General features: G+C 42.9%; 1 protein-coding gene across 1 annotated transcript in view; it reads left to right on the top strand.

Annotated features, from left to right (window-relative positions):
• The window catches only part of EPHA4 (EPH receptor A4), a 109,489-nt gene that overhangs the window by 43,919 nt on the left and 41,160 nt on the right, over window positions 1-24,410 (top strand). The window contains exons 4-5 of the mRNA XM_052804012.1: window positions 750-905; window positions 16,313-16,651. Of these exons, the coding sequence (XP_052659972.1) occupies window positions 750-905; window positions 16,313-16,651 (495 nt within the window). The remainder of the gene's footprint in view (window positions 1-749; window positions 906-16,312; window positions 16,652-24,410) is intronic.

The raw sequence follows: 24,410 nt of genomic DNA, 5'->3' as shown, positions 1-24,410 counted from the left end.
TACCTGTTAGCCACTATTAAAATGTGTTATTCATGATGCTAATGATTTTTTTTCCAAGTGATGTAAAAGTAGCCATTCGTGTAAGCATTGCATTTATGAAGATGATGTCACCAAAAGCTTGCCAACTGCATGTGGGACCTGGTGGCAGTGGTGCAGTTACTGCTATGCCCTGGCTTCAAGGAGGGGAGAGCGTTGCTGGTTTCCCCCCTTGGGGAGAAAGAGCCAAATGAATCCTGCCTTGCCAGGAGGGAGTCGTGCCATTTCCGGGCATGTTAGGCTGGGGGCCTCGCTGCCAATCCCAGTGGGTTCCTGTCCCACTCCCTCTTAAAAATTGGCAGTGTCTGACTGTCAGCTGCCATTCCTTAAGTGGTCATAGAATAAACCAATTGCACCCCTTTTGTCATGCTCTGTGTGTGTGTGTGAATGCAGGTGGACATGGGTTAAGCAACATGCAACTCCCCAGTAAGCACAAAGAGGCAGCTGATTTTCTGGCAGTGTCAATAGAAGAGTATAATTTTTTTTTACCATCTCCAATCCAGCTTTTAAAATGGCTCTTGTTGGAATGAGAAATCAGTGTCCCCTGACATAGGATTACTCATTAAGAGTGTGATGATTGTTAATTCTTCACCTGGGGCTAAGAGGACATCATTAGATGTCTTTGAAATGTCTCCTGCCTTGATTTTGAATAAGTAAGCTAGCAATTTATGATCATGGCAACTAACATTCTCCCTTCCTGTTCCTCCATCTAGCTTGCAAAATCGGATACTACAAGGCTCTCTCGACAGATGTTGCTTGTGCCAAATGCCCGCCTCACAGCTACTCCATCTGGGAAGGCTCTACCTCCTGCACCTGCGATCGGGGCTTTTTCCGAGCTGAAAATGATGCCGCCTCCATGCCCTGCACTCGTAAGTTGGTCTTTGAACAGTCTCTTCCTCTTTTATCATCCATGTCTTCTCCTGTCTTTCTTTCACTGGGTATGTAGGAAATACTGACCAGAGATCTGTGTCTCTAAGAAGTGTCCCGCTTCTGAGAGCAGCATTCAGTAGCTCTTACAGCCCTCTGCAGACACAGTTTGTATTTTGGCTCACACTTCTGGGAAAGAAAGCCTAAGTTCTCAGCCCTAAATTCCTAACAGTGGCATGGTTGTGCTGACCCTTGAGAGCCTACAGTCTAAACAAATCAGGAGACTGGGAGGAGAGAAAGCTGCAAAAGAGGAGTCACTCACACTCCTCAGTGACAGAGTTGGAAATGAAATACAGGTCTAAGTTCCAGTGTGAGGACCTGTCCAGTAGATCACAACTTCTTTCACCTCTTTAAATATATTTGTAGAAATTGTGAAAGCTTTTCTCATAATTGTATGACCTAGGGTAAATAGGTAATATTTATAATCTCATTATATATCTAATTTGCTCAAAATATAGCTGGTGACCCTTAGGAACATGAAAGTGTTCCTCTGAAAGGTGTGGTAATAATAAATCTTAAACCTTAATGAGACAAACACCCAAAGTATGGTTTATTTTATCCTTTGTAGATAATGACATCATGTACAGTAAATGGAATTTGCTTTAGTTCCACCAAAATGCCCTCAGCAGGCAGAACAAGAGGCATAGTGCACTGAGCACACCCACGGGGTTGCTGGAACAACTGCTTGTCTTATGTGCTGGTTAATGCCTCACGCAGCTGAAGACCTGGGATTCTAGGCATGCCCTGGTGTTAAATCGTGATCATCTAGTTCTTTGGTTTTCACTTCTATAGGAGCAGAGCAGTTTGAAACAGTAAGTGAAAGGGCTGTATTTTACCAGGGGATATCCATGTGTGGCTTTTCATGAAAGCTATTGGAAACGCTTCCAGATTTTTGGAGTTCAGCTGTATATTTATGTGGAGAGTGTGTGTGTGTCTGTGAGTGACAGAAGGCTAGGATATTTCTTTTGTAACATTTTAATATATTCCAAATTAATTTTGGAGAGATGACTCACATTTATTTAAATCTTAATTTCTCCCTTACAAGGCAAAACCAAAGTATGTCCATAACTAAGCCAGCACTCATCCCTTCCCCACACCCCCTTGATTCCAGCTCTTCTTCAGTGATCTCCTCCTTTTCAGCTGTGAGTTTTGCTGGGTGCTGGTTAAGGAGGTCTGGGCATAGCCAGGAGCAGCTGCTTTTGCTTAGTAGGAAAGCAGTGAGGTCCGTATATCCCTTGCCAAACACTGACTGGGGATGGAGATCTAACTGTATTGTGAAACCTGCTGAAGTGGGTAGAAACATACTTTTTATAATATAGTTTACACTAGGAGATATAAAGCTTGACTATTGTGGTAGGAAAAATGTCTTTTTACAGCAATAAAACTATTGTTTAGAAGGTACACCCTAAATAACATTATACCAGCAAAAGTTTCTCACAAAGCCCTGGTCCTGGTGAGTGATATCCTGACCAAATTGAAATCAAATTAGTAATCAACTGGTTGAATTTAAATAGGCATGTGCAGTGAGTGAAGTACGAGGAGAGAGCAAAACACTTCCAGATGGGGGAATTGTGAGCAAATGAGCAAATGATATGTGTGTTTGCTTGTGTTGCAAAATATACCCCTGCAAGCTTAGCCCTTTTTTGTCAAGTCTTGGGCCTACTTCTGGCACCCGTCCCCATTCCTGTCTTCGGAGGTCAGTCAAAGTTGAAGTCCCTGATCTTGGTCTTTTACCCTGAATATATGAAGAGAGAAGAAGTAAAAGGCAAGGGCCATGGTGCTGGCCTCAGTCTTCATCTCTGCAGCACTCTAGGAGGACTCGCCATGCAGAGGCAAGCCAACACCACAATCCCATGGACACCTGGTCTTGGAAAACAGGCCTGTCTCTGGAGGTCCCATTTCATAGCTTTGAATTTTCCTGTAGCTTGAGGGGTTCTTTTTCTGTGATCCATGGTGAAGGAAGACACAGAGGTTATTTTGATCTGGCTTGTGGGGCAGCTTTGCTCCCCCACTCACTGCTGTGCTCGCTAATATCCCCTCTTTGAGGTCTGCCTTAGCAGTGTTTGAACGTTAGTACGATGGTGGTACCTGCCCAGGCACAAAATGCAGCCCGGTGTGCATGGTGCACCTCTGCATTGCGCAAGGAGTGGGGTGCAAGGGGCTCCTGGGGGGCTGTTCGTTTGCCATGCTCCCCACACTGAGTAGCCTTCTGCCCGTGCACTTGAGGCAAGTGACACAAGGTGTTTAGAGGGCCTCTGCTGAAGGAAGCCGCTCCGGAAGAAGCACCCCATTTGTCTGCCTTTCCTGACAAGATGTGGAGACAGAAGGGAGCGTAAACATCAAAGGTTCTTTCAGACAGATTCAGACTCTAATCAGTTCTTACCAGTTGGTTAAACCAGGTGACAAACCCAATTCCCTTGTGCTGACAGCCATAATAATCAGGCACCTTCTTTGTTCATTATGCTCTCTTTAACCCTGGTATTCTCATTCAGCCCTGCATTTAGTAATCGCTCAGTGTGACGGTGCACTAATGAAGAAGTAAAACACAGTATCTGAGATCCATTCTTCTAGCAAAAAGATAGACTCTGCTCCACTGGCTTGTAAAATCAGGTTTCTGTTCACTTGGAGAACTATTAGACCAGGTGAATAAAAGTAACATTGGGTAATATGGAGAGAACACCTGGAATGGACTGCTGATTGATCCTTTCTTTATTATTTCTAAACACTTTTTAAGATTAAGAACTTCAGCCTTCTTAGGATGTGTTTTTGTAAAGCTTTGACCCTTGGCTATTGATTTCCTTTAGTAATAAACTGGCTGGCCTCGTCACTTATCTCACCTTCTAGGTTGGGGGAGGAAGACCATTATGACTTTCCATTAGCCTGATTGTGCTAGTGGATGAAAGGGAATCGGAGAATTTCCCTTCCCTTTCCTTTCTCACAGTTCCCATGGTAAGTAATAAAAGCAACACCTACTTCCTGATGCGCTGGTCAGGAGAGGTGCTCCAGAATTTTCTCATTCCATAACAGCACTCTCTGACATCTCCATCCACTGTTGAGTTGTAAAAACTGTGCCTAACCTTCAGGTAAGCGAGGCATCCACTCTAAACAAATAACTCAAACTCTGCTTTTAGTGTTCTGCTCTGTTTTAGCTCTGCTAGAGTGAGTAGTTATGTCTGGCTTCAAGCTTGTGCAAGCAAGAGCAGAATGTGGTGGGACGTGAGCGTAGGAGATGGTGGAGTGGGCTGTGGTGGAAGGCCAGGCAGAGACACCGTGACATACAAGTGCTTACTGATGCATCTTTTTCCTCAAGCTTGCCTCATGGGGATAATCATCAATGTGTCTTGTCGCCACTGAGGAGCAGAGCCGCCCTGGATCTGCTGCTTTGACCTAACAGGAATTTAGACTTTCAACTCTGAAGCACAGTGGCCTTGTCAGCTGTGTGCTTGGGCATGGAGATGGTATGATTGACCTGTAATACACTTGACCACAAACTGTGGAAAACATGGACGCCTTTCCCTTTCGGAAGCATTGCAAAAATAACGTTAAGGCAACTATTCAGACCTTCGTTATATTTCAGTACTTGCTGAGAGGATGAGCCTTTCATAAGGTTAGCAGTCTAATGGAGAATAAATTGCCTTACCAACACACAAATCCATGAGGTTGGAAAACAATGTCTCAGTCATGGTCCTCATCTCTGAATTTCCTTCTCCTTATGGAGATATTCTGTGAAATGCAGCCTGGTACAGGCAGGTGCAGTTCCCACCCAAGTTAATGGGCGTTGGTCCTGCGTCCCCACTGTTAATGAGTCGGGTTCTCTAACTGTTTCTTAACAAACAACGCTCACATTGTGAGTGAGAATGGGATGGTTTTGTATTGTTTATATTGTCTGTTCAATTCAGATTATTAATGATTTTTAATTGGGAGCCCTTTACAAAAGAGAGATTACCAGCATAGACTGTCCAGCTTGAAATCTGTCTCAGTAAATGACCCTGAATAATTTAGTTCGTTGTGCCACCCAAACAGTGGTGATTGATTGATATTTTGGCGTGGCCTGAAATATTTCCGAAACGGTTGCATTTAGGACAGTTTATACCAGAGAAGCTTAGAGATAATGAGAGCAAATTTAGTGAGATGCAAGAGAAAAGTGCCTGCTTTAGAAGGGCTTTCGCCAGTTTAGGTTATCAAGAAATCGAAAAGCCTAGCTTCAAACAGCAAACATCACTTACTTGTCTTTACATTCGCTTCTTCTAATTGAATTTAGTGCACTGCTGTATTTCCTCCAGAAAGTATATTGTTTTTAAATTACCATTTCAGTGCTATTACTCAAGGCTCCTGCTTCTAATGCTTTCTGACAGTTATCAGCATAATGAACCATAATGAAATGATGAGCAATCTACAGTGGAAACTCAACGTGGATTCCACTAGAGCTGTGTGACCGTGGTGTTAAAATTTGAAGGCACATTAAAATAACACTGTCCTTATTTGTTTCCAAGGTCAAGGCTTTAAAAAAGGTCTGAAAGGTCCAAACACTTCAATTTTGTAAATGTTGCAGTCTAATATATGCCCTTAGTGCAATCTTGTGTTGCATTTAATATATCTCAGAGATAAATATTTGACCTGCATTTTTAACAAAGAGTGAATTTACCTACCTAATAACTGTGCTTGCAAATGAGTAATTACACAGGAGCTGATTATTTGAGCATATGTTTATTATGATTGCTTAGACTTCTAAATAAACAAATGTGCTCTTTTTCCTTCAGCTTAACTTGTGCTCTTCTAAATTTCCAGACAGACGCCGATTATCACTGTTCTAGCTTTTAGAAGAATAAGAAAGTAGGGTACAACATGCGGTCATGCTGGCTAGTATGTTGTAGGTAACTTTGCACTGGCTTTGCCATGCTTCCTTCCCAGGGTTTGCACACTTGTTCTGGCACTACTTCAGTCTAACCTCTGCTGTTGGAGCCCGTTCTCTATAATATGAAGTATATGCCAGTACAGCCTCTGATCTTCAGAAGGTAAATTTGTGACATAATAATTCTTACACATCTTTATATGTGTCCATACGTCAAGTAAATTATTTTGTTCTTAAAACATCATATAAGGTTGTTCATTATGTAAACAGTACATCAAAATCCTTTTAAGGTGCAGTATGGCAGTTGTAAGAGCAGAGGGAACAGTGGGTAGGCAGTATGGAGAGAATGATTTTTCTTCTCCTCATAGGCTGGGAAAATAGACCATCCATCGCTGCCAGACCGAGAGAAAGGGATTGTGAGTGATGGGAATCTCAAAGGAGAAGGCTGTCTCCCCTCGTCTGTGGTGACAGGCTGAAGGAATTGAGAAAATGTTGAATAAGAAGGGGAGTGGTTATGGCTTGAAGAGAAGAGACGGGAGTAATTTGACAACGTGTGTTCATAATCACTAGACTTAAAAACACCACTGCTTTAAATACAGCAACTGTTTATTAGCTGTCTTCTGATTTTCTGGCCAGAGCCTTAAATTAACAGAGACATTTACTCAATTAAGTGGGGGCTTTGATTTGGTTAGTCAGGACCCAATTCTGTAGAGTTGTTGAAGTAAATTAGAGGGCTAACAGAATAAGAAATTCAGCAGTTGGGCCAATGACAGAACAACTTATTTTTCTGGTTGGATTTCTTTCCTGTCAGACTGTCAGATAACTTTCTGGTATCCACAGTGGAATAATTCTTTTTATCTCGAAGGAGTGAGTGAACACAGGTGATATTGTCTGCAGCACAGTGTATTAGAGTAGCTGCGCTAATGTGTCTCAGCATACGTGGCAATGCAAAATGTTCTTATATGGTGGTTTTTGGAAGAGAAACCCAGAGCCCACAGGGGTGGCACCTGCAAGCATCAGTTTTCCCACACCTCTGCCAGTGGTAGCTGGACCTCTTCTCTTAACTGCCTTAGCCTGGAGAGAAGAGGAAATGTTGATTGGGTTGTTCTTCAGGTGAAAGGAACAAAGCCTATTGTGAAGCTGGTAACCAGGGTTCTTTTGGCAAGTAAATAGGAAATTGTACGTGCCAGTAAAATGGGCATTTTTATCATTGGCGTTGGTCCAAGATCCCTAGCTTGGCAGAACTCCCGCTAAAGTCAAAGGAGTCTTGCCCGAGTAAATAAATTAAGAATTGTTTACCAAATCAGTTGCCTTATTAAAACCCACTTGTAATGCTAACTGTGCACAGAAAGGACAAGGAAGGTGGAAATAGAGCAGATGACTGATATTTCAAGTGGCTGCTGCATCCTGCAGACTGTTGACTTTGGTCTCACCAGTTGTAGAAACACATAATCTATAATGATAAATGGTCGGGAATAGCCAGGCAGACAAGAAGCGAGGGTTGTCCGAACTATCAGTGGTTGTGTAAATTAGCCCACAGCAGCAGGAGACCTGTCCACAACTGCTGAAAGAAGCAATTAGTGGCAGCAACATACACAAGTGTCACAGGAAGGTGTGGGCTTTATTTCTAAGCCTAAACTTACACAGCCCAGGTGTTTACTCTGTTATAACTTGTCTTTCAGATGGTTAAAGATCAACAACAAAGGCTTATCTGAAGGGCTTCACAGCTCACATGCTGAAACATTATTGACAGCTCCACAGTTGCACAGGTTTAATGAAGCTTTATGAGACAGAAAGAGGAGGCCAAAGTGCTTTTTCTTGAAGGCTGTGCCTGGCACCGCTTTTAGTGAGGGAATTTAAAGAGTTTAAAGACATTGATTATTTAATCATTACTTTCTTTGCATCCACTCTGAAAATAGTAAACTCTGTGGTTTCACACTCAGCTCTGCCTCCCGGGAGATGAATTTTAGGATCATGTTCAAGTTAAAGAGTATTGATTAGAACTGTTAAAGGCTGTCCGTACAGTGACGGCATCGTGAGGCCTTAATGAGAGAGTAGCAGTATGGTCACATTGGTGAGGCTGGCAACACAACTAAAAGCCTTAGCAGAGTCGTACTGCCTCTTAGGGCCTGAGCTAGCCTCTTCAAAGGTACTTGATGTACTTCCAGTGACATTTCATTGCTCTCTGTAGATATGCTCCAAAGATCTTTGGAGTTGTTCATTGTACGGATCTTTTCTATTTTACACCTTTTTATTTGTTCTCTTTATTCTTGCTGTGTCGTACACAAAAGCTGGCTTTCAGGGCTTGTATAGCAGAAGATGTGCTAAACTTTTCACCGCTTCTGATAGTGCATTTCTACTTAGGTTTTCTTGCTATTAGACAGTTGGATGCTTACTCCCAGGTGCCTGCTGCTCCTGCAACTTATCAAAGACTTAACTGCTTCTCTGTAGTATAGCCAAGGCCAGGTTGCTGATTCAAAACAGGCCAGTTCATACTAGGCTCCTTTTAAACGACAGTGAGTCATAGCAACCTTCCCTGTTGTATGAATCTTGTTTATTATGTAGCAAATTAGCTCAAGATTTCTGAATACCCTGAGTTCCTTTTGAAATCACGGGAGATGAAGAGGGTCAGTGTCTCTGGAGCAGGCTCATGAAGAGGATCCTTTTGTCAGTCCCAGTCCAAAGCCCATTGAAGCCTGCTGGTCTGCCTGATTGACTTTGTTTAACAGACACCCATAGTGGGCACTCTGCTGCATTTAACAGTATATTTATAGGGTTTTCTCAGTTTGAGGGTGAAGTTAGAAAGGTTTGAACAGCAGCAGGTTATTGTATTATTTTTACTGTTTGTTAGAATAATTTTTAATCCTTATCAAGCTAAGGTCTACTTTTTCTGCCTCAAAAAGGAGGTGATATTTTCCTCAAGGAAAGTGTGGGAATGGTTAAAGAAGATAAAAGTCTTTTCTACATGCTTGAGGTTTTCTGATGTCTGGTGGGAATTGCCAGTGAAGCTTTCTTCTGATTTCATACTGTCAGGCGAACGCAGACTGAATGCAGGGTGACAGCCCACTTGAAAATAATTATCCATTGCCCTGGCTGCAGAGACATCCGTTATCTGATAGAGAAATGTGGTTTTACACACGTGCACACACAGACTGAGTAAATTATTTTTTTAATCATTCTTTCCTTCCAGGGCTTAAAAGCTTCATCTTGCTTGTTACTTCGTCACATACATATCTTTTGAAAGCATCTTTCTTTTTAAAGGAGGGTACATTTTAAATGCACTGGTCTGGTGACTGACAGGATGCTTATAATGAAGGCTTGCCTTCTGGAGGGTATATATTTGAAATATCTCCATTAGCACTTCCAGGGATAGTGTGGGTTTCAGCTTGCATTTTTAATAGATGTCCTCCCACAGATACATCTTTCAAAGTAATAAGTATTAACCATACCATCGGTTAGTAGTAAACAGGTGTGATTAAAGTCCAAATACTGATACTATCAGTTTAGTCCTTAATGGGTAATGTTGCTGCCAAAATAATTCACAACCACTGTTAATGGCTGAGGACTAAGCTGGCACAAAAAAAGAAGCTCCTGGTAAGGAGCCCGCTGCCAGGGGATACGCTAAGACAGGGGAGTGCAGGCAGGTGGCTCTGTGTGGTTAGAGAGCGCTTTATTTTGGGTGCCATCAGAGTGGGTTTCTCCTAAGTGTTAAATTCACTTTAAAGGCATTAATTGTCAGAACCCTGTGCTGAGGTGCTTTCTGGTTTGTTTTGTGATGTTTTTGTTTTTCAACCTAAGAAAATAGTGTATAATCGCTACTCAGGTCTGATAACATTGGCCAAACCAAAGCCCAGAACTTTATCTTCAGTGCTTTGTCCACAGGACCGCTGAGAAAGGGAAAAAGAATTATTTTTTTTTTTTTTACTTGCCTGTAGCTTTGGTGAACAAAAGGTGTTTGCCCAAAATTTGGAGCTGTTAGTTGTCTAAAAGTGGGATTCTGGCATCCTGTCAACCTGGGGCAGCAGAGAACCAAGCTGCAAGGTCCTCTGTTTCTTGTCATTTTATGGGACAACAAAGTTACTCGGGAGCTGTTTTGCTGGGAATAATTTCTTTCTCTTCTCCTTTCATTGTCCTTTAATCCACGCCTCCTAACCATACACTGTTGCTGAACTAAATTAACTGGTTTAGTGAAGACAGTATTCTTTGTCAAACAAGTCTGTCTGGTCCAGTTGTAGAAAACTGTAATTGAATTTACTGCATACACCCACAGAGACTTTTAGAGAAGCACCTTGCTGGGCAGATCAGTAACAAAAAAGGAAGATGTAAAACCAGGGATATTAAAACATTTGTCATAACCATTAAATACAGTTCCCCAGCACAGTGCACTTACAGTTCTGCCCTCAGATCCCAGGGTTAGTTTCCAGAGGTATTTTTCAGTTGTGTAGATTGGTTGGGTTTACAGCTGTAGGGAGAAAGGGTGGGCTGACTTGGTTGGAGTCTATCTGCACGCCCGACAAATTGTGCCTGTCTGCCTGTCTCGCTGGAGTCCCTCTGTGTCTGGGAGCCCACTGCAGCATGCCCTTTGACATGGGTTTGTGGTATATGGAGTTTGTCAAGGGAGAGATGCTCTTCTTTGGGCTTGTGGCTTGGCAGCGGTGCTGAACTTGCAGTCCTGGTGCAGCCTGGTTAGACCCCATCCTTGGGCATGCCGAGGGTCCTGGTGTCTGTCCTTTCCCCTTGGCATGCATGAAGGGCTGGGCGTGACCGATCCCTGAGGGCAACAGGAATATTCACTCAGTTGCAGCTAATCATCTTTGTGCTATTTGCCTTTGAAATTGTTCATTGCATTCAGGATAGATTTTCTTTTTTCTTGGCAGAACAATTTTGCCGCTTCCGCTAGGTTTAACCTCCTACAGTTGTACTATTATCCTGTGGTGGTGGGAAGAAAGGGGCTTTGGGATAACTTCCTCAGCAGGATTGCATCCGAACAACAGGCAAACTTTGAGCCAACAACCTCTGATGGTCCCTCAGTGTGTAGGGCAGCTGATTTAAATGCAAAATATTATTTTCCTTGCAAATAAACAGTTTACTGATGAAATGTCGTTATGCCCTGTGTTAGTCTGCAGCCTTCACTTCACAGCCATAGCCCCTTGCCATCTGCACCCCACAGGTGCTAGTTCAGTCCTGGATAGTGAGTTCATTACAGGGTCTTCGCTGCGGAAGCTGTATGTGAGTCATTTCAGTCCTCAGACCAGACGGGATCCCTGGTGTGAATCACAGAGGCTCCTTAACTATGCCTACAGAGACCTGTAATCCACAGAGAGCTGGCACACGGAGATGTCCTGTGGTCTGGAAGACAGGAGGGAGCCTGTCAAGTGTTGATATGTGCCCTTGTCGTGGTTTTCATCAAGCCTCTTACCGGACTTGCAGTGGCGTGCTGGAGGCTTCTGAGTGGAGAGGAACTTGAGTATTTTGTAGGAAGGGAAGGAGAGAAATATTGATGGATGAAAAGTTAAAATGCAGCCTGAGATTGTGGTAAGAGTGCTAAAATACATCAGTCCTTTTAGTATAAGTAATGCTCATGTTATTAACCCCTTAAAAGCTCTAGTTTTCCCGAATATTCATTTGGCATAGGATACAACATTGTCCTTAAGACAGACAGATCTGTCTGTCTGTGGGTGAAAGAGACAGAGAGAGATGATGGCTATAGCTTATTGCAGCAAGAGAAAGCCAAACAATCTGCATTGCCCAATACATTTAAGTAAATCTAACAGGGGGGTTGAGGAAGATAGCAAGATTAGCTTGACAAAGATTATTTATTGCTAAACAGACTCTTCAGTGTTTCCCTCGGCCCTGACACACACAATGAACTGCTCCACCCAGGGCCTTTCCATTTGCTTCATGGCTCAGTTGATTTTGATGGGTTTATTGTGAAGCAAGATTTATGGAGCCCCAGGAAGGAATAAAATTAAAAACTTCCGTTCCGTATGTTCCCACAGAGGAGTCCCCCGTGTCCACTCATGGTGCTGGTAAATGGGCTGGGTGAGGGATCCAACTTTCAGGCCCCATGATCAAACCATGTCCTCTTTGCAGTCCCCCAATGGGAGACATGGGAGCAGCTCTGCAGATCCATCTCTCAAGTTCTGTTGTTTTGGGCAAGGAAAGTGAGAGCACTTGACTTCCTAACATCATGAAATGAACTTTAAAATTGTTTTACAAAATAAAAATGTATAGATTTTTTTTTTTCTTCTGTAGGGACTGTGACATTTTTAAGCTCTTCCGGGCTGTGTGGCAGTATTAGCTCTATGCCTCCAGAGCGCTGAATGGCTTGTGCAATAGTATGCTTTCATCAGCAGGAGTTATAAGAAAAATGCTGTAAATCCTGGGGTTCAGGGCAAAATCACAGACATTGGCAGCAGTTTCAGTGGCACAGCTCCTTGTTTCCCCTCTCATCTGCCCTGTAGCTAAATGTTTCTGCTGGAGGACAGAGGGTTTGCGTGAGGGTGGTGGTCGGGCCAGCAGGACGCTGTTCCTGCGGGATTCTGCTGGCTGGGGTTCGTCTTGAAACAGCGCTGACGTTTCTAGCCTGCCACGGCCCTGAAAGGGTTTTCATCTCATCTATCGGCAGCAGCTCTGTTGTCAGAAACAAAGCAAATCCTGATCACTATTGAAGGAGCAGATACGCCCTGTGTTTCAACATCTGAAACCAGGCCCATCAATCTGAAACTATTCCCCACTCCCTGTGCCAACAGCTCCATTGATGACTATGCTCCAGAAAGAAAAGAAATTGCTTTTCCCTCACTGTAATGTCAGCCCACCATTTGGAGACTCCCCTGCATCTTCCTTTTCATGCTGGAGGTGGTGCACTCATCTCTGTGACCTGCAAGCATCTGCTTCCCTGGTTTTCCGCTTCATTGCGTCTCTGTTTAGACACTGCAATGCCCTGTCCCACATACTAATTACCGACTTTTTGCTTCTGAGGAGCTTGATTCATTCTGGCACATTTTCCCATGTGAAACTGGACCTAGAGCCTTGGAAAATATCTTAATGGACATCAGAGTAAGTCTGAGTTTAACCCCAAACTGGCTGCTGTATCTGAGCTAAAAGGCACCTCTTTCAGACCGTAACTGTGGCAGTATGAACCTTCCTCACGTGGAGTACTTTGCTTCACAAATATCCCCCTGAAATGAGGGCAGCCCTGGCAGAGCCGGGCGTTGCTCAGGGAGGGGAGGTGTTTGCACTGGCACCACCTTATCTCAGCTCTCCTGGCCGTGCTCCGAGTCGATGCTCTTGCTTGTGTGATTGCAGCAAGTGAACGCTCTGTAAGAAAATGCCTTTTTCTTGCTGTAAAGCTCTTGCCGCCTCCCACAGGAGCAGTTTCTGTACAGTGCTTGCTGCTGCCAGGTACTGAACGGCCTCTGGGAGGACGGACATCCTCAGCTCCCATCGGCTCTGGCAGCCGCTCTGGCGAGGTCAGACCTTCACTGCACAGCATGGGCTTAGGCTTGCAGTCTATTGAGGCTGCTGGTTTCCTCCAGAGGCTTTTATTTGTTCTCCTTCCTCCTTGACAGCGTGGAGGGACAAATGTTGACACCGTGTGCACCTGCCTGCCCTGGAGAGCCCTGGTGTGAGGCAGTTTGGGGACTTCCGGGGTAGATGGGGTTTAGATCAGTTCCTGCTCAGCAGTTTCTGTGCTGCCGCTCGCATTCATGATTTCAGGAGTGTCTTCCACCTCATTGCACTCGGAGTGCGTTTTTGAAAAGGAGGCTCTTGTATTTGCAGGCTAAGCAGAGACTGCTTTCTCCTGCCCAGGGGAGCTGGCAAACCCAGCTTTTGGGGGAAGGAGAGCTGGTTATGGGGCAGAGGCACTGGGCTGAGACTTGGGAGCGTTGTGACCGATGCCCAGATGTGCAAGGCACGTCTTGTGTGCCCTTGTCTCACCACATCTCTCTCTACCTAAGTTTCCATGTGATGAACAGACTAAACCCAGTTTCTAAGCATTTTTGGAGCAGGAAATATCTCTTACTGTGTTTGGTAACTGATCTTTGAGTAAAAAGGTTCTGTCCTTAGGAGTCCTAAACGTTGCTAGTGTATAAATAAAAGTCATGAGTGGCAGCCCAGTGGTGCAGCAGGCAGGAGGGCTCCCCGTCACAGGGGCTGGCCTGGGCTCTCTCTTCTCCTCACAGTAATTCTACCTGTCAGTCCCGATTTAACTCAGAGACTGTTTCAAAGGTTTGGCAGGAAGGGAGGATTTCCCTCTTTTCAAAATGAATATATTAATTTCGTGTTTCTCAAGTGAGCACAGAGAAACAGTCCTTGCTCAGCTACTCTTGCAGCAGAGGCCTTTCATTTAGGTACTGAAGAAAAGTAGATACGTTTGACCTCTACGTAATTTAAGACTCTTTTCTTAACCTACCTTGCCTCTCCTAAAATAAAAGTCCTGTGTCCTGTTAAACACGTGTTACATCCTGGCGGCTTCAAGCACAGACCCAAGGACGTGATGCAGCCCTCAAAACCTTGTCTTCCACAGTGTGCTCAGGTCTCAAGCTTCCTTTTAGATGCACCTGATGAATCGAGGCAGCCAGAATTAATCTTCACCATAGTCATCTCTCAATGGCTTAACCTCTTTGCTGCTACACTTGAGTCACTTTGTAATTTCAGCATAATTTCACCATAATGTATTTGGTTCCCATCTTAGCCTTTGACATATTAGAGATTATGATTGATTTGTTTATACACTTAATGCACCATTGGTACTGGCTGAATTTTTTTCCAGTTTCATAACACTTGACAAGTTACAGGAATGGAAAACCTGGAATGAAATTTGCCAGGACTTTCTCTTTCCCTTCCTTTTCTGCCAGGAGATCTGGCTGAACTTTTTTTGAATTCCAACCATCAAATGTATTTTGATAAAATTTAAGAAGCTTTCGCAAGCTTTCCTGTGTCTTGAATAAAAATTGAATTTGTGACTTTCTACAAAATTATTTCCAGTATTTTTCTGGTAATAATATTTGTATTTAAAGCTCTAACTATGACTAATTATGAAGAGCTGCTATTTTTACTGTATTCTGGTTTGGATCATTACATTTTGCAAGCTTCGTTCTCACTGTTTCACTTCTATTCAATACATATGTACATATACCTTATGTCCTGTACCAAAGTATCACATGAGTAGTCAGAGTGCCCTCGTGCTCTACCCCAGAATAGACTGTCTTTTGATGATCAGTGAAGCTTTCTGTGATGTATAAAATACCCATCTGTTTCATGGGGTTGCTCCGAATCATTCTTGTGAAATTTAAGGATACAAAAAGTGTGTCTCACCTCGACTGCATTGAAATTAGATTAAGAGTCACAGGATTAGCTCTTCTGCATTTTCAGTGTGTTTATTGGTTTTGGGCCTGTGGGGATTTAAGCATATAAATAAGATTTCTGCCTGTGTGTTGGTTACAGAGCGAGGCAGGGCACTGCTGGAGGCAGTTTGCCCAGTCGGGCAGAACTGACCATTACAGTCCCAGCGGGTTGCTGGAGGTGTGGGGAGGAGCTGCCTCCTGTGGGTTCTACTCTGCTCCTGCCACCCCTCTCCTGCCCAGGGAGGTCCTCCCCAGCCTGCTTTCGGCTCTGTCCCCAAATCCCATAGTCCCTGTGCTGGAACCAGCCGGGAGCTGTTTGGCAGCCTGTTTACGAATCTTAAAGTCTCCTGTCCCTGTGGTGCAAGAGCTGACCTTGCGTCTCTGATTCAGTCTTATTTCCAAGCTTTTTGTATGGTCTCTTGTTCCTGACTAGTTTTTTTGTATTGGCTCATCTTTCAGCTGCTCACCATATTTTCCTCCCCAATTCTTTCACATTGTCCAGTACTCCTCTATTGTAACCTTTACTCTCCCACCTTCAAAGCCTTAGTTCTGTGTCCGGCTTTCTACTCTAATCTCCTTCCTGCATCCCAAAGTGTCATGTCTAGCTCCCTGCTTGATGGGCTTCAGTGTTCACTGAATGCGATCTGACATAAACTTGTCTGGCAAATATTGCACTTCCATTCTTAAGAAAAAAATATCGGGAGATCAACAATTTCAATGAGAGTCTGCCTGTAGGTAACAGGGGGACCTTAAAAGTCTCAAGTGAATCAGGATTTTGTGCATTTGATGCTTTGGTCAGGAGATCATGGAAAAATGAATGTAAAATATATAAATTTTAAGTTTTTCATAACAAGTGTAAATAGTGAAAGTAAAAAAACCCCACTCATTTAATTGCAATACTGGGCTTTCAGGCTTATTTAAAGCTGGAAAATACTGTTAATTCATCAAATAAAGAGATCAGAGTTTGACTCACCAGTCAATTTTTCACCTTGATTAAGAACACAGAGAAGTAAAATTCTGTGTGGTCTCTGTTGTCCTTGACTTAACTGAGAGTTGCACATGCTCCGTATCACCCAGGACCCTAAGTCTGAAGATACTGTGTAAGGTTTTCCCAGTTACTAAAAACATGTGGACTTTCTCTTTCTAGGACCTCCATCTGCTCCCCAGAACCTGATTTCCAATGTCAATGAGACATCAGTGAACTTGGAGTGGAGCCCCCCGCAGAACAAAGGTGGTCGGGAAGACGTCTCCTACAGTGTGGTGTGCAAGAGGTGCGGTGCCAGTGACCTCAGCCGCTGCCGGTCCTGTGGCAGCGGTGTGCACTTCAGCCCCCAGCAGAATGGCTTGAAAACCACCAAAGTCTCCATTACTGACCTCCTGGCACACACCAACTACACCTTTGAAGTCTGGGCGGTGAATGGAGTGTCCAAGCAAAATCCCAGCCAAGACCAAGCAGTGTCAGTCACTGTGACAACTAACCAAGCAGGTAGGAACCTAAACACAAATCCTCTTCCTCTCTCTTCTGCCTGTTTTTCAGGAAAGCTATGATTTCCGTTACCTTTAGCATTAGCAAATGAATTCAAGGAGCCCTAAGATGTGGAACTGGGTCAAACCCTTATTTTCTGGTTATTTATGTGGATAGCTTAAATTCTTTAGAGCTAGAAAAACAGAGGAGGGTTTGACTCCTGCAGCCGGGAGCAGAGCTCTGCTGCAGCATGCTGCGAGGACGCTGGGAGGCATTCTGCAGAAGCAGAACAGCACAGCTGCGCTGGGCGATGGGAGGGGAGGGAGCCAGGACCACCAGGGCCTCGGCCCTCCGTGGGGGAGACCCTGCCCATGGACACGAATATGCCCTTGGTGTTCACCGAGGGCAAAATATGCACTCGGGGAGCACGGGATTGTGCTTCTGCCCCCTTCCAAAACGGGCTGCGTAAGATTCAAAATGAGGAATGAGTTGGTGCTCACTTGCCTGCCTGCTACTTCTCCTCTCCTGCAAAGTTAATTAGATTCTGTCCCATTGTTAAATAAATACCTCCTTAATCTGCTGCTAACAATGTTTCAATTGATCAGAGCTGACATTACTTTAGAAATCCTATATGAGCTTTCATCTTCATGTTGGCTGATTTTTTGCGTTTCACTCATCTGGGAGAGTGAAATGCTATTTCTGTTTATACCTGATTATTTCAGATACTCCAGGCAGTTCTACTTTTTTTAGTCCCCTGTGCTCGACCTAGTAAAGGCTGCTGCCGTAGATTGAGGTTTAGTTTTGATGATCATATGTATGATTTTTTTCTTTACTTACATGAAAACATTTCTTGTTTGCAGCTAGCTAGGGTTGCAAGCACATGGTTGCAGTTGAATTTTTAATTTAATGCACAAAATTATATACATTGGAATATGACACTCTTCTATATGCAAATTAGATATCCAGACTGTCAGACTGGCTAGAGGACCGTCAAACCTGTTATCTAATTGCACACAGCGCTGATTGCCTTCAAGTCCCACAGATGCTGCAGGCATTCAGCACCTTAGAGTGTAGCTTACGGGTTTATCATTTATTGTTAGATTTATGGTATATGGGACAATATTAATATTGTGTATTTTGGTAGTACTGGACTATATATATATAGAGAGAGAATTCTGTTTCCTAGTGGATGCGCATGAAAAACAGGTACACATGGTCTAAATCTACAAATTTTAGCAGTAGTTCAGAATGCTTCAATATAACAGTGAGAGAGACGTTCAATTTCGCAGTGACAGTTACAAGCAAAATTGTCAGGTCCACACTGAAGCTTCTTTGAAAACCCGGTCCAGTGTTTTTTGTTCTTTACGCATACAGTTGACAGCATCCCTTGTAAATTATGATTAAAAAATTCAAACTATCGCTTTGCCTAGTGAAAAGACGACTCATAGAGAACAGGGGCTATTACAGAATCGCGGGAGAATGCTGTCATACACTATACGAAAGGAGAAGGTTGAGAACAGCAGCAGGGACAGTGTTTTTGTGCTATGAATGCCTAGCAAAGAGAGTATTTCTGACTGATTTTGGCATGTGTAAGGATTAGTGGATGCATATATGCATGAACAAGTGAGTGGGATCCATCCACCGTGTGAAAATTCTACCATCTTATGCTTTAATATGCAAACCGAAATCTGATTGAATATGCAAATAAAAATTGATTTTGTTTATTATCCATGAGTAGCAGTTCTTCACATCAGGAAATTTGTATTTGTGCCAACATTTCCAATTTTGAAACATGCCCACCCAGTCTATCAAATGCTTCAGAGGGCTGGAGAAAACTGTACTGGTACAAATGAAAATTAACTCCAAGGTGCTGGCGTTCTTCCGTTCTTCATACGACTTTGTGTATTCTGCTGCATAGAAGATCTAAACAGAAATGTGTGGCCTAAACCTACAGATCTCAACTGAGATAAATAGTCCTTACATATGCAAATAATGCCATTGATTTCAGTGAAACTGCTTGCTTGAGTAAAGGTTTGTAAAGTTGGACCCTTGGGTTTTACAAGTACTGATCTGTTTAATCATTGTAAATGTGTGTCTGGGGTGCATTAAAATTCTTGTGCCACTCATTTTCTTTCACTATATTTCATAATAAAGAAATCATGTCATGATAGAGCACTGCCACAGACTTGGTTTTGACCTTGCATCTTTCTTACACTAATGTAAAGCTACCTTGGTTTCTTTGCAGCAATTTCTAAAGTCAGATTAGAGCCAAGCTCCTCCTTTAATAACACTCTTTCCCTGTTTTGCTAATAAAAATGAAACTACCAACACTGAAAATCTGTAAACGACTTTACTGTTTTCGCTATCTATGATGGTGCTTTCCAACATTTGATAGAAAAAAAAAATGTTGTTAATGTGGTTCTTTAGTGCTTTAGATATGAGCAGAGCTTTTGGGTTGTATTCTGGGGAATTTGCTGGAATTGTTTGTAAGAGGTGCATCTTTGAGGTAATTCAGTAGGGGTGATAAGTATGCAAGGGACCAGGAAATCATTCCTCTTAACAGCAGTCTCAAATTGACCTTCCAAATATGTAACCATATAATCTGAAGAAAATATACAGAAATTTTAGAATGCAGTTTTTGACGTTAGAACCAGGAATCTGAATATTTGTATGTTTGTTTGCATTGGTGCCAGCCCCTATAGAAGGTATGCATTTGGAGACGGACAGAAAGCAATGAGAAATCAGTTACTGGTATATTCAGCACAAAATTGAAGAAATGCGTTGCAGTGACATAAAAGGTGCAGTTGAAAGGCACAGGTGTTTTTTTGTTTGCTTTTGCCATTTTACTCCTGAAGGTAATGAAACGAGGCAGTTTACTTTCCCCCTTTGTTTAGAAACTCTTCAGTTTCCAATACTGTAGAAAAATGCTTAAATGAAAATAAGCTTTTGCCATTCAAAGTAGGATCAAAAAGCATTTGAAAAAGTATTTTTCTTGCTTCCTCTGAAAAGGTCCTGATTTTTATAGCTTGCTTTTGTTTTTTTCAAAAAGAGAAGATAAATTTCAGGCTTTGAACCAAGTAAAAATTTCTATCTCCCAGTGGAATACTTCAATGTTGTGATGTTTTAAGAATTTTGAATGGTGAATTCAGCCTGCTGTTCTACATGTTTAGTATAATAATTTTTTTGAGTCTTTTGAGATGGGAACTGCCACTCTTTTCCCACAAAAGATTAAAAAGAAATTAAAAAAGCAAAGGGCGGAACACTGAGCTGTTGAAACCTGGAGCCAGCGCCCTTAGCAGAATTAGTACTGGGAAATGCTGATATTAAGGGTCTCCACCAGCAGTGGTGACTTTTGTGGCTTTGTCCATCCTCTAAAAACGTGAAATGACTTGTGCACGAGATGCAAACCAGCGATTCTCATGCGATGCTGCTAGGAGAAGCTAATTTCAGTGAGAAAGTCTACCAGGCAGTTGACTGAATAGCTCAAAAATCTCTGGGCTCTTTTTTTTTTTTTCTGCTAAGGATAATGCTGTGAAGCTGTTCAAAATTAAAAGTAAATCTCTCAATAAAGAGACCTTGTTCCCAGCAAGCAGGAAGCTTTTGGTTTTTTTGAAGAGGTGCTGAACAGTTTATATTTTTATTAAAGATTACAGCCGAGCTGTTTAGGTCTCCAACCTGACAGCCAGGTTCACTGCTAAGTTTGCCTGTGTGCACGTCCGAGGGGGCAGCACTGCAAGGACAAGGTTTTGCACAGATGCTAAAGGCGTTCATAAGGCAGTGAGGGGGGAGAGCATACGCAAACTCTAAATGAGATTTAAATTCCAAACTCATTCTACTGCTTGCTTTGCTCCCTTCTTTTTATTTGCATTTTATGAGGGATGGGTGTCCTTCTTGCTCCTTTGCTTGTTGGAGTTCAAATGGTGTTATTTCTGAATAAACAGACTGCCTGGTGATTTGTTACCTTGTTAGGTTACCTTGGGCTCAGTGTTTCCTTAAGTGGACCAGCGCAGCTAGATGGAGGCAGAATGTGCCAATTAGAATGAAAATACAGTATAAATAAATAAACTTACTCTTTCTCCCATTGCATCAGACTGGATGTTTTCAAGCTGCCTGTGCTCAGCTCGGGATCAAGAACTGATCTTTCTTATGAATGTGTCAGGCTCTCTGTCCCATTTTTTCCTCTTTCTGTTCTCGCTCCTCTCTCCCCGGCTCCTTTGTCTCTGCAATCTCCCACACCTTGCCTGTCTAGCTGTCTGTTTGCCTGTCTCAAAGCTGCTTCATCTCAGAGGCAGAGCGGTGTGGCTGGCTGTGCTGCAGTGCTTCCCCCCCTCTTTTGTATGCTCCCTGGTCCCTCACTGTCACTCAGAGCCCTGTGGTTGTTCAGTATCCATTTCCAGGCAGGAACTAAAATAGGTTATGGTGCCACCAGGACTTGAGCAGCGCTGAGAAGACCTATGTGAATTGAGTATTCTTCTGGGACAGGCTGCAGTTGTGATGACCAAGCTGTGATGAACCCCAAATGTTGACATTCAGTGCAAGGAAGGAAAACGTCAACTGTTACTCAGTTTTATTTAGCCTTTGGGTTTCTTTGTTGTTTATGTTCTTAATTCCATTACTAAAAGGAAAAAAAAATCTGAAAGATCCTGATCCTTTGAGGATGATTGTCTTTTAAGTTAGAAATGGCGGGGGGGGGGGGGAGGGAGAAGTGGGAGTTATTTGCTTCCAGATGACTCACAAGTTCTACTGGACTTTTTGGTAGGGAATATATATTTCCATTTTGCATTTCAGTGGGTCTTCTATGAAAGCCCACGTTTCCTTTCAAATGCTGATTAGCATTCCTCACATGTTGTACAGAACAGCACAGAAAATGCATATAAGGTCTTACATTCTGCCAGTGTCGTTTAGCCTGTGCAGAGCTAAATTTGCAGTCGGTAAAAATTCATGGACATACATTGCCCTTGGTCAGTGTGCACTCCTCATATCGGCAAAGTAATAGTTGCTCAGGCAGATCAAAAGCAACACATGCCAAGGCCAGGAAACCTAAGGTTTTCAGTATTTTCTTTTTAATGTGCTGCTTTCCTGGATATTTATAGCTTATCTGTAAAGAATTGCTCTGTAGTGAAACGTCAAAAGACATTGTTAAGTAGATTTCAGTCGCAGAGCTTTCTTTAGGTGACTGCATGAATACCCTTAAACTACTACTGGAAAATAAAATTAACAGATACTCTGAAGATCGATTGATCTATCTGATTCACTAAACTCCATGTTCTTTGAGTATAGTCCTGGTTTCAGTATAAATAACAGTAAATCATTTCTGTTTGCTGAGAGTGAACATAACATTTTTTGATTTTGTATGTGGTGATATTTATGTGCGTATTGAGAATCTTATCGATTGGGAAGGTGGTAAAAGAAGTTAATTTTGCTTTCAAGAATAGCAAGGTCTGTAGTTGTTCAGACTGCTATAGTTTTATGCTCAGTTCTTGCAAAAATTTTCCTTTTTTTTTAATGCAATCCTGGTGATGAGCTGTTTATTATTGTGTTGAAACGTGATTTTGAAGGGCTGTATAACCCCAAGGAAGACGTCATCTCCAAATAGCCGGGAAGGAGCTCTGTGAACTTGAAGACAGGATTCATCATATGGTTGTGTCACAGATTCACAGACCTTCTAAAATAGTGTAAGCTGGCAAAATAAGTCATTTTCTGTTCTGACATTGCCCTTCCCTAGGGCCTGCTGAGGATATTGGGAGGTTCACACAGGTCAGCTCCCCTTTTATGGCTGGTGGGTTTTCCAGTCCAGCTGCCCATCTGGCTCCCTTGGGTGGTGTGAGAATGGGATAGTGCTGGTGAGGTTTAGGGCGTTGTGGAGGGCAGGATTAAGGTGCTGGGAGAGGCTGTTACTGGGTAAGTGTTTTGGACCAGTTGGAAAGCGTTGAGGTTTGCAGCAAGTTGGATGGCCCAACGTGGAAGCTGTGAAGGTGGGTGAGTTCGTGTCTCTGCCCAAGCAGAGGAGCAAGTGGCACTCCAGGTGCTGGGCACAGCGGTATCTGGCTGTAGCCTTCCCAGACATCCAGGAGTCAATTCAATTTTTTATTTTTATTTTTTTTCAAAGTACTTGCTACCAGCATGGTCCCACCCTTTCCAGTTACTTGTTCCCTGCAGCCAAAGGATACAAATAGCCTGTTCCAGGAGCCCTTTTACAGGCACACAAACCCAGGAGGAAACTTATGCGTGTAGCTGGGTGTGTATAAGCAGTCACAGCACCCTGGACACCCAGTTCCCCACAAGCCTGATTTAAAATAATCTCTTGGCAAACATCTGGATACATGCCAGATGTCCAGAGCATGGGATGTGTGTGTGATACTTCTAGCTGCTGCGTTCTTTTTTCTGCAAAATGTCAGGGTAATGGAAAAGGGGAATTGCAAAGGGGTGGTTTTATTTTGCCTTAAAGGTGTTTGTACTAAGGATGATGGATCAGCATTCTCCTTGTTCCTCAAATGGAGCTGTGTCAAGCATGAATTCAATAGGGAAAGAGAGTCAAAACTAGTAAGCAGGGACTTGAAAAAGGGGTGATCCGTGAGCGTGACGCTCCGAGTGATTTGTTGCAGCATCTTGCAGAATTCCAGGCTAATTGTATGCAACTTCCTCGTTTTGAATCTAAACCAGCGTGGTTTTTAAGGCTTCACATTTACCTGCTAGACAGAAGCAGCAATCCCCCACCGTACACATATTTTCAAGCAGAAGGGTTGGGAGAAGTTGTCAGCTGTTGTAGGGTTTCACCTGCTGTTATCAGTGAGGTGACCTGCCAGGTTGTGCAGGACAATGACCTGCCTTGTTCTTCCCTGGCTTTATTTCTCTGAGGGAGTTGTGTTTTGGCTTTTGTTGTCTGCAGATTTACATCGAAGGGAGTTACTGTGAGGATTTCTGAAGCAAACCAAATTAAGTATTTTGGGAAACCACAGACCTTTCAAATATAAACGTGGTGGGAGATCCAGAAAGAAGATAAGTGATCCCAGTGCAAGAAATTTGGGAATTGCATGGAAGCAAACAGTTAGGAATACTTTTGAATGGGCAAATTTCAGTGTTGAGCATGAGCCTTCTCAGAGCCTCAGAGATGTCCTGTATTGACCACTTCAGATTTCTTCTGCTGAGCGTTTAGTTACGTGTGTAAGATAATGTGTCTGAATAAAGAGCTTCTCCAAGCTGGCAGATGCAAGTGGGAGCTTCTTATTAACAAATCTGTGTTCTTGCACAGGCTTTAACTGATGGTCTGTAATAAATACGTAGTTATAAGTATACGTGCTCCTGTCTTAAAAACAAAACCGGGAAAACTATTGTTGGGAGGGATTAAATTATTTTAAGGTAACTACAGCTTTCCACAAAGAAATAATAATTAAAATAACAACTGCCTGCTTGCTGGCAAAGCCATCTGCACCACCCATTTCCATGAATTTGTATTCAAGGTGGGGGATGCAAGTCTTGGTCGGAAGGAAAAAAAAAAAAAAAAGTGCTTGCTAAAGATCCTTAGTAAATAACCAGCTTCAGGGTTCAGCGAACAGCTTAGACAAGTTGCATGTCAGATAGAGCCAAGAAGTAATTGCAGCATTTAAATAAAAGTTTGGTCACATTTTTAAAAAGATCTCATGGTTTGCTATGGATATTGGTGGTTAGTTACATATCCTCCTGGGGAAAAAGGCATTTAATTTCAGGACTGGGTAGCATTGACCATATTTAAATTATATAAATTTACTTTCAGGAGGCATCAAATCGCATCACATTCTGG

Source organism: Harpia harpyja, chromosome 12 (assembly GCF_026419915.1).
Source record: "Harpia harpyja isolate bHarHar1 chromosome 12, bHarHar1 primary haplotype, whole genome shotgun sequence".
Taxonomy (NCBI): Eukaryota; Metazoa; Chordata; class Aves; order Accipitriformes; family Accipitridae; genus Harpia; species Harpia harpyja.
Note: the sequence above shows the minus strand (reverse complement) of the source record. Positions and strands in the feature narration are given on the sequence as shown.